The sequence below is a fragment of the Salvia hispanica genome, chromosome 1, assembly GCF_023119035.1.
Source record: "Salvia hispanica cultivar TCC Black 2014 chromosome 1, UniMelb_Shisp_WGS_1.0, whole genome shotgun sequence".
Classification (NCBI taxonomy): domain Eukaryota; kingdom Viridiplantae; phylum Streptophyta; class Magnoliopsida; order Lamiales; family Lamiaceae; genus Salvia; species Salvia hispanica.
In genome coordinates this window covers 22,230,193-22,239,804 of record NC_062965.1, presented here as the reverse complement: position 1 = coordinate 22,239,804, position 9,612 = coordinate 22,230,193, and the positions used below count along the sequence as shown (strand labels likewise).

Below are 9,612 nucleotides of genomic sequence, written 5' to 3'. Positions count from 1 at the left end.
GCTTAGTTTATATTTCATTTTATTGTATTATGAAATACTATGACATTGGAATTTGGAAAACAGTAGTTTAAAAGATCATAAAAATAATATTTTGAATAGAAATAAATAATGATGGCAAAAGTACGGATTTGGACATTATTCCCATATTTTTCACATAAAAAACGATTGGCACTGTAAAAAGATATTTTTCATGTTCATGAAAGAATATTTCAATTACCATCCATCTTGGGATGTCAAAAATATAAAATTTTATTTACTTTTTTCATTTTAAATATATGGACTTCATAATTAATTAAATTATTATAATTATATTTTATTATAAAATTAGTACAAGTTGAATTATAAACTAATGGAGGTTGTATAATACCACCAATTTGCCATATTAAAAAATAGCACGAGGTTTAAATACTTGAAAAAATAATTATCTTTTTGCAAGAATCCAAGGCGCCAAATATGATAATGACATGTATGATTCGAGTGTGGGGCCCTTCCTTGAGGCCTAAGCTATTGACGACGTTACAATGAAGTATATTAGTATGGAATATTCTTTTTGAGTTAAAGTCAAATTCATCAAAATAACATATCAAACTAAAATTGTGTCAAAATAACGAATCAAACTAAATTAGTTGGATTGAAATCTTTATTTTTATACTTTTATTAAAAAAAATTATTTGAATTTTTTGTTCCAATCCAAATTCATCGAACGACGCAATTATTTTAAAAAATCTCTATATATTTAATTCTTTTTCATAAACCAAATAGATGGAATAAAACATTAATTTAAATCGAGAAAAAGTTTGACCATATTAACGCCGTCAAATATTTAACAGCGCAGCCGCTTTCACCTAACCTAGCTTACGTTACACTCAACGCCTCCGTCACCGTCAAAATCCCTCTAATAAAAAGCAAAATTTGCCTCTTTTTTCCCCAAAAAAGCTTCGCCTCCAATGGCAATGGCGAATCTCTCCTCTCGACGACACTAAATCATCCCCAAATCCTCACAAAGCCTTCGATATAGATCCTAATTTTAGTTAGAAATTGAAATTCCTTGAATTGAATCATCAATTTGATGCAATGGAGCTGGTAGCGAGAAGCAAGCAATCGCGATTGCCGAGTACGCTCGGGCCGGGCTTCCGATTTCATCCGACCGATGAGGAATTGGTGCAGTATTACCTGCGGCGAAAATCCAGCGGTAAAGGTTTCCGATTCGACGCTATCACGGATGTCGATGTTTACAAGGCCGAACCATGGGATCTCCCATGTATGTCTCTCTCTCACCACCTCTTTGTGTTTTTCGATTAATCATTTGCGTTTATTAGCTTATTGAGAGTTTACGGAGGTAGCGTTTCATGAGCTCGGGTTGTTGAACATGACTTCATGTGTACTGCGTCTTTTTTGTTTGATTTTTGCATAATTGTTGATGAGATATGTGTTGATTTTGTCTCAATACAGTTGCTAATTTGATTATTATTAAGAATTATGAGACTTGTGCTTGCAGTGGAATACGAATTTGTGCCTTTTGCTTTACAAAGATGCCAATTGTTTATGGATGTGATATCGCGATTTCAGTACCGAGATAAGTGATTAGTGGAAATCAATGATCGGGCTGAATTTCGCGTAGGTGGCTTGTTGAATCGGGATTGAGAGGTGAAACAAGTCAAACCCCCTGAAATTTTGATTGTCAGTGAAGATGGTGAATATAGATATTTATTTAATTTCTTCTTTTGTATAAATAATTGGTGGAAAGCCCTATTTTTTATAGTTATGTTTTGTTTTTATCTTGATACGACTGTTTCTGGACGTGGCTACATGGCTCTATATGTTTATATGCACGATTTAACTAGTAGCGAATTTTACTCCTCATGGATGACTGTAGCTTTTATGTGATTTGTGGTTGTTTTAGATATGTCAAAGATGAAGAACAGGGATTTGGAGTGGTATTTCTTCAGTTTTCTGGACAAGAAGTATGGCAATGGAGCGAGAACAAACAGGGCAACTGAAAAAGGGTATTGGAAGACAACAGGAAAGGATAGGCCCATTTATCATAAAAGGCAGATTGTTGGTATGAAGAAAACTCTTGTGTATCATTGTGGACGGGCCCCCAAAGGTCAGAGGAGTAACTGGGTCATGCACGAGTACAGGCTTGCTGCCTCGGAGTCGGAGACTGCTAAAGTTGCTAAGGTTGGTTGTATTGGTTGCATGGTCGTGTCTCATCATGAGTTTTTATAGTACTCCTCCACCACCCCCAGACAAATTGGAAGCATAAGCGAGGACGATGTTGCGAGGAACTTATGCAATGCCTCGGGGTAGGATGCTGGAGTAAGTTTGTGTTTGTTGATAGATGAAGAAAGTAAATCACTAGATTTGGACCTTAAGCAATATCACCCCCTATTTGAACACTAAGTAGTTTTTCCTCCCTGACTTTACCTCATTGCAACTCATATGTTATGTCCCCATTCCTAATTTGAATTTCTACAAGAAAAAAATACTCTTCATGTGATGCTGTTTATTATTGGCCAGATATCCTAGTTTTTAATATTTCAACTATCATCTGAAATTCAAATCGAACAGTGCATTATTACTGTTATTCTGGATCTAATTTTTATTGGCATAATTTTTTTGGAGTAGGACTCGTTTGTTGTCTGCCGAATCTTTAAAAAGAGTGGCTCAGGTCCAAAGAATGGTGAGCAGTATGGAGCACCATTTGTGGATGAGGAATGGGATGATGATGAGTTCGAATTGCTTCCACAGGACGAAGCTACACATGAAATTGACTTTGGTGATAATACCTATATGGAAGAACTTAAGCAGGTTTTCACTTTAGGCAATATTTATTTGGGCTTGCATATAATGTTTATTGTGACAACCATCCTTGTACACTCTGTTCATTGCATTATACTCTCTCAAGTAATATACTTTTTTTAAAATTCCAGATTATTGAGTCAGATGTTCCGTTGAACATGACTCCTGTCAGCTCAGATGGCAGCCATGATTGTGAGGCCATTGAAACTTTTAGCCATCAGCAGGTTTGCACTTTGCAATATTTTTGGGCTTGCATATATGTCTTAATGTGACAACCATCCTTGTACATTCTGTTCATTTCATTATACTCTCTCAAGTAGTATATTTTTTTAAAGTTTCAGATTATTGAGTCAGATGTTCCGTTGAACATGACTCCTGTCAGCTCAGATGGCAGCCATGATTGCGAGGCCGTTGAAACTTTTAGTGGTACCCAAAATCCCTTTGAGTCAGCAGGTGATAGCTATTGTGAACCCCTCAAGATTTGTTATAACCAGAACATACCAAATTGGCCTGCTTCATATGATACGGAGGCTATACCAGTCAATCACGCGGACCTTGGTGAATGGATCAATTCTGGGAACTCTGATTCTGCTACCGATGATCTTAGTTTCTTGCTTGATGAACCATTCCTCGATTCTTTTGAAAAATTCCTGAATGATGATGACGGATTCATTGAAGCTAATGATCTCTCAAAACCCCATGAAACTAATACCGGTGCTTTTGATATGCTTACGGAGTATCTTGATGCTGGTAATGATGACAGCTCGCTCTACTTTGCTTGCGATCCTGATGTGATCTTCGGAAATGAGGATCTTGCTTCCAACCAGACATTGCTTCCTCAGATGGTAAGAATACATTTGAAGTTTCATTGTGTTTTCTTTGTACTGCTTCAAAATACCGATCCTTAGCTGTGCCTCTGTTGTTTTTGGTAGAACATGGGCAATGGAACCGAGCAAGCATTGTTGCCAAGTGGACCACTTATCGACAATAATAACTTCAATGCTGTGTTTTCACCTGAGAAGCAAGCATCTACAGAGTCTCACTCAGGTCATGAAATTTCTAGTTTTTGATCATTTAATTAATTATAGAATGATTTTTAGTTTCTGGTTGCCTTATACGTCTTTCCCTATGCTGCAGATTTCCAGCAACAGTATATCAATCAGGCAAGAGGAATGCTGGGGGATATCAATGCTCCACCAGCATACGCTGCAGAGTTTCCCTCCAAAGATACAATGCGTCGTCTCAATTCTGTCCTGCGATCTCCCAGTTCTGTGCATGTTAGCGGCAGCACAATTCAAGTAAGAAACTCGACTATGGCCGGCAAAGGCACAGATCAGTCCTCCGGCAACCACAAGGACTTCAACATCGTCCTCTCTTTCGGCTTCTCACATGCTGATGATGGATCTTCAAGCTTGGAATCGAGTGTTCACATTGTCCCAGGGAAGACTGCTGCTGCGATCTCTCGGGGCTGGCTCTGCTTCATATTTTTCTGGATCCTAATCTTCTCAATGATGAGCTTCAGGTTTGGTAACTATGCAGGCGTCAAGTGAAGTGGCTTGATACTGAATTCATAACACTTGCCAGATTCATTTTTCTACTTGTTGACTTATATCACTGCATAACCCAAATCTTATCATTTTTGTTTAGTTTTTAGTGGTTAGTATATATTATGCATATATAGGAGTGAGTAGAATCTGGTTTGACTGAGAATGTTAGTATCTTTCAGTATTTTTTCTATTTGAACCCAAACATGTTATGGCTGAGCTTCCTTTCACTCTTTCTCTTGTGCGTGTGTGTGTGTGTGTGAAAAGAGATACCATTTCTGCAAATAGGGTTTTAAATTGAAGCTAAAGCATTAGTAACATTACAACAGCCTGAATGAGTTTGTGGTATGTGAGAACTGTGGGTGCATAATGCACCCATTATTAGTGCAAATGTCTTGGTCTTTTTGATGCTATTCTACAAATACATAATCACAGCCAAGACTAGGCCCGAGCCGGCCGACACTGTGCGATGATCTATCTCACATTTCTCCGGGGAGCATCGTGTCTCCGGGGAGATCACATACAGCAATACCCTCTCCGGTAAGGTGAGCTACACATTTCTTCTCTGCCAGCAGCTCAGCTTCAGTCTGCAAAAAAATCAAGATGCATAAATCCTCTTATTTGGTTCAAACGAGATCGCAGAACAGAAACCTACTGTCTTGATTCGATTCCAAAGGTAGTCGTCGAATTCCACGTCCTTTACAAGTTCATAATCTCCATCTCCCTAACAAACAAAGGAGGAAGACGTTACACGACGTCGTGTTAATTAACAGGACGAGCTCGTACAACACTTACATTAGATCTGCAAGGCATGCTGAAGACAATGTCGTCTGCTATACCGTATGGATTCCCAGTGGTATATACCTGTTTAAGGTTTGAAAGCATTAAGTTAATTTTGTAAAATCTTTCATTAGAAATTGCAGCATTTTTAAAGGGCTCATCACTTACTGCGGTCGAAAACCAATCTCCCTCGGGCGTAGGCGTCACAAGAGATCTCATCGCGTCAACAATGGAAACAGCAGTCGATGCAGCTGATGATCTTCCCCATTTCTTAATGAGAACGCCACCTCTCTGAAAAATAAACATTGAACGAGCTATGCTCATCGACTTACCGTTATAGACGAAACAGTAGAACTCATTCGAAAAGACTAGTTTATTGAAGAAAGAGCCTATTTGGTAAATCAAATGTTTTACACAAATGGTGTGAATCAAGTTTTCTTGAACTGAAGCCCGTAGCATATATCCACAGCTTACCGTTTGGACCTTATTCGTGAACTCTTCTTCTAGCCATTTAGTATCTTTGATAACTTCCTTGACGGGCAAACCGTTGATCCTCGCGTTCAAGAAGTCCGGAACCTTAAAAACAATCAAACCGCACAGTGAAAACACAAGATTCTTGTCTTAACTAGTATCTTTCAAAAATGGAGTCTCAGTCCACTGTCTGAAAATGACCTGAGTGGTGGAGTGGTTTCCCCAAATGGTCATATTCGACACTTTGTCGTAGAAGACTCCTGCCTTCAAGGCAAGCTGCGAATGATACGGGCAAGAGTAAGATCACTCCAGAGTCGAGACAGCAATCGTGTTGTCACAAAACAAGAAAACATAAACATACCTGACATTTTGCTCTATTCTCATCCAACCTAGTCAAGGCATGGAAGTTTTTGGCAGGGATGTTCGGAGCATTTTTCAAACAGATCAATGCACTTCAAAGGAAAGAAGATTCATTAGTGAGACGTCACTGAGAATATCAAGAACAGAGAAGAAAAAGGATGAACGCGATCAATTTACTTGGTGTTGCAAGGGTTGCCCACGACGAGCACTTTCACATCACGGGAAGCAACAGTGTTGAGGGCCTTCCCCTGCATATAGTCCAAACATAAGAATTCATCCAAAAAAACTAACGAGAGGAGAAGGTTCATTTTGTTCTATGAACCTTAGATATGTTGCCTTATGACCACAACTAAAGTCCGTCACATATGTGCACACACATAAAACACGAATATGAAGAAGACGAAGAATAAGAAGAGAGACCTGTTCGACAAAGATCTGTCCGTTGATGTCTAGTAGCGCTGCTCGCTCCATGCCAGGTCCACGAGGCTTGGCTCCAATCAGGAGAGCCCAATCCGCATCTTGGAACACTTCGTATGGATCAATGCCGATGCTCACTTCCCTTAGCAGGGGAAACAACGAGTCCTCAAGCTCCATTGCCACACCTAGAATGTTATGGTTAGTAGAGGACAAATAATTACAACAACTTGGAGCTTCAAAGTTCAAATTCATACCTTCAAGCGCCTGCAGTGATCGCTCGGATCCCAATAATTTCAAGGCAATTGGCTGATCATATCCAAGAACCTCACCAGAAGCAAGCTGAAAGATCACAAAATATATTACTCAAATTGTTAATACTTCTTGAAGCAATTAATTCACAATGAATACTTCATTTTGCAATCACAAAATATGCATCCCAACTTAAATACTATTGGAACAAAATTTTCTTACTTTGAAGAGTAGATGATTGGATATCATCCCAGCAGCACCAGACACCGCGATGTTAACCAACTTTTTCCACGACTTCGTCTCCTCTTCCTGTCAAATGACACAAGAAAAATGTGCATCTACACATTACGACGTCTACACTGATCTGATAGCGATGAAGCCAGATATTTCATGTTGGGAGACCAAGAAGACATTGCATGACTTCCTCGGCAAGGTTTCTTTTGCAATCAAAACAGAAATTAAACTCAACTTACAAAAATTCAACAAATCTCTAAAATTTTATTATAGCTTATTGATATTAATCTTATAACAAATAGAAATATCAAAGAAAGTGATAGGAGTATGAATTAGTCAGTCATATAATCAAACCTCCACAACAAACACAAATTCCAAAATTTCAAATTTAGCTAATCAAATAATAGTAATTTTATATAAAAATTATAAAATTACTAAAATATTCCTAAAAATTTCAAAATAGCTCCATCCTTGCTAATCAATATAGTAATGTCTTAAGAGATTTGAATGATATATTCAATCTTTACACAATCCCACCAGTGATCTACTTCTTTACATGTAGCCATGAAGGATCTCAAGCTTTGGACTAAATTTACAACAATGCCCTTGAGATTTAAATACTAATTATCTAATGAAAAAATTCCAACCATCCATGCATCATCTCAAAATTCAACTGTTTATCGCAGAACTCAAAACCTCAAACACACAATTAAATCCAAGATAAAACAATTAAAAACCACACGAGAATTATGTCGAACGCGATATGTGCACTAAAATATACTCACAGCTTTGAGATCATAAGTTAGACAGAAAACCCCATAGCAATCAGCTTTCTTCTTCACTTCCTCCGCCTTCACCGCCTCCGGCGCCGCCTGAACTTCACTGCACAAACAAAGCCATCAAAAAACAAACTTTTATAAAAAAAAATCCCCCAAAACAGCTGAAATTTGATGACATTTCTGCAAAAAAAAAAAATACTTACTTGGACGTGACAGAGCACCTAATTCCCGAATTCCTGATCGGCCGGAGACGGAGACGGCGGTGGCCGGAAATTCTCGTGGGAGCATACGAAACCTCCGATGAAAAACGGTGGGCTGTGTTTGTGTATTGAGTTAGCTCTGCCACCGCCGCCATTGGAGCTGCAGGTGAGACTGTGTGTGTGTGTGTGAAAAGGGTGAGGTAAAAAGATGGGATTTTGAGTGTGTGTAGCGTGTGAAAAGTCGGAGGGAAAGCAGAGGATGATGAATGAGAAAGAGAGAGTGGATATATGGGAGTTGGAGTTATGAGGTTGGAGGAGATGACACGTGGCGACAGGATATTATCTCATCTGGAAAGAGTTATTTTCTGTTTGTACTGTTTTGAGAATTTTTGATGCATTGAGATTTTTATGATTCTAGTAAGTTGCTTTCGAATGGGGATGGGTACAAATTTGGGAAATTTTGGTGAAGTTGAGGTCTTTGGTTTGTTTGCTCAAACACAATGATAAAAAATAGATTAAGAATAATACTTCATTCGTTCCTAAAAATTGTCCCTATTTTGTAGAGAATGAGACATATGAGACAATTGGAAATAATACAAGCTTTATATTCCTTCCATCTCACTTTAGCAGTCCTATTGACTTTTTTGTCATCTTTTTGTAACAATGATAAAAAAATATTTAAAGAGGAGAAATGGTAAATTAAGAGAGAGAATAATATAGAGAAGAGTCTTATCTACATTATTGTCTCTCTTACGTTACAATTTCTCCACTTTAGCTATTTTTTATCATTTTTACAAAAAAATGGCAGAAAAGTCAATGAGACTGCTAAAGCGGAACGGAGGGAGTAATTTATAATTAATTTTTGGAAAGTGCGAAATAAATCTGAATTTGATAATTTTTTATAATTTATTTAATAATAATAAGTATAGTATTTATAGATTGAAATAAATAAATTTAGTGAGTATATCAAGATAAATAAAAACGGACTAATTTTAAAAAATGTGAGGAAGTATTATTTGTGTTATTCTATCTTTCCACCGTTATAAGGGGAGTTTTGATCCGACACGGATTTAAGAAATGTTGTAGAAAGTTGATTAAAATGATTAGTGGAACTATGGAAGGTGGGTCGTACGTTTATTTTTATAAGGGTAAATAGCCATTTAAATCACCAAGTTTAATCAAAATCTGGTCTATTCCACAAAGTTTGAAATCCACTAATTAAATCATGAATGTTCAATTTTTTTAATTTATCCCATGGGTTGAATTTTAGATAGATATCAGGTGATGCCATAGGAATTTTAACTAAAATGGTGACGTAATGTGTGAGTAGAAATAGTTTTATCTCATAGATGGTAGTAATAATGGTGAATAAATGTACTATTGGGGGTAGAGAAATTCGTCAGCCAAATACTATAAATGATAAATAAATTAATATATTGTGGTAGTATATTTTGAGAGTATCTATAAATTAAAATAAATAATTTTTGTAAATATATCAAAATAACTATTTTTAAAAAGGGAGCAAGTATTATTTGAGAATCGAATGATTACTGTATTAGAATTTCCCTCTACACCCCTTATTATTGGGCCAGTTCTATAGGCTCACTTTTTATAATCGAAGCCCAACATATAAACAATGTGTACACAAGCCCAATAAGTTGAGAAGGGCCCAAAAACTTAAGAAGCCTACAAATTGAATTATTACATTAAAAATTTATTATTCCCCAAATTAATATTCGTTTGATTAATTGCCATGTTACTCTTTTTTTTAGAGAA

The 9,612-nt window shown here is 37.0% G+C and overlaps 2 protein-coding genes across 4 annotated transcripts; one reads left to right on the top strand and one right to left on the bottom strand.

The window, feature by feature from the left end:
• Positions 1 to 942: 942 nt before the first annotated feature.
• LOC125217443 (NAC domain-containing protein 53-like) lies at positions 943 to 4,565 on the top strand. Of its 3 annotated transcripts, XM_048119018.1 has the most exons (8): positions 1,126 to 1,261; positions 1,499 to 1,647; positions 1,904 to 2,181; positions 2,629 to 2,811; positions 2,934 to 3,026; positions 3,138 to 3,647; positions 3,735 to 3,849; positions 3,940 to 4,565. In XM_048119018.1, exons 3-8 carry the CDS (start codon positions 1,906 to 1,908, stop codon positions 4,350 to 4,352), a joined length of 1,590 nt encoding a protein of 529 aa, XP_047974975.1. In that variant the 5' UTR covers positions 1,126 to 1,261; positions 1,499 to 1,647; positions 1,904 to 1,905; the 3' UTR covers positions 4,353 to 4,565. The 3 variants fall into 3 exon arrangements, with proteins under 3 accessions (XP_047974974.1, XP_047974973.1, XP_047974975.1); XM_048119017.1 differs by lacking the exon at positions 1,499 to 1,647 and having other exon boundaries at positions 943 to 1,261; positions 3,144 to 3,647; XM_048119016.1 differs by lacking the exon at positions 1,499 to 1,647 and having other exon boundaries at positions 943 to 1,261.
• Positions 4,566 to 4,621: 56 nt separating this feature from the next.
• Positions 4,622 to 8,112, bottom strand: LOC125217479 (malate dehydrogenase [NADP], chloroplastic). The gene is made up of 13 exons (XM_048119019.1): positions 7,840 to 8,112; positions 7,643 to 7,739; positions 6,846 to 6,932; positions 6,629 to 6,713; positions 6,378 to 6,559; positions 6,135 to 6,205; positions 5,959 to 6,049; positions 5,799 to 5,873; positions 5,601 to 5,702; positions 5,295 to 5,417; positions 5,142 to 5,210; positions 5,002 to 5,070; positions 4,622 to 4,933 (listed from the first exon to the last, which is right to left on the bottom strand). Exons 1-13 carry the CDS (start codon positions 7,989 to 7,991, stop codon positions 4,826 to 4,828), a joined length of 1,311 nt encoding a protein of 436 aa, XP_047974976.1. The 5' UTR covers positions 7,992 to 8,112; the 3' UTR covers positions 4,622 to 4,825.
• Between the last annotated feature and the right edge of the window lie 1,500 nt (positions 8,113 to 9,612).

What these genes read in the sequence shown, in the direction of transcription:
- LOC125217443 (XM_048119016.1), top strand. Translation starts at nt 1,075, where the DNA reads ATGGAGCTGGTAGCGAGAAGCAAGCAATCGCGATTGCCGAGTACGCTC. An exon ending in AAACTTTTAGCCATCAGCAG is followed by an intron (nt 3,027 to 3,137) that starts GTTTGCACTTTG and finishes ATTTTTTTAAAG; the next exon opens with TTTCAGATTATTGAGTCAGA. An exon ending in ATCTACAGAGTCTCACTCAG is followed by an intron (nt 3,850 to 3,939) that starts GTCATGAAATTT and finishes CCTATGCTGCAG; the next exon opens with ATTTCCAGCAACAGTATATC.
- LOC125217479 (XM_048119019.1), bottom strand. Translation starts at nt 7,991, where the DNA reads ATGGCGGCGGTGGCAGAGCTAACTCAATACACAAACACAGCCCACCGT. An exon ending in TAACTTATGATCTCAAAGCT is followed by an intron (nt 6,933 to 7,642) that starts GTGAGTATATTT and finishes GTCATTTGACAG; the next exon opens with GAAGAGGAGACGAAGTCGTG. An exon ending in GACAGATCTTTGTCGAACAG is followed by an intron (nt 6,206 to 6,377) that starts GTCTCTCTTCTT and finishes GACTATATGCAG; the next exon opens with GGGAAGGCCCTCAACACTGT.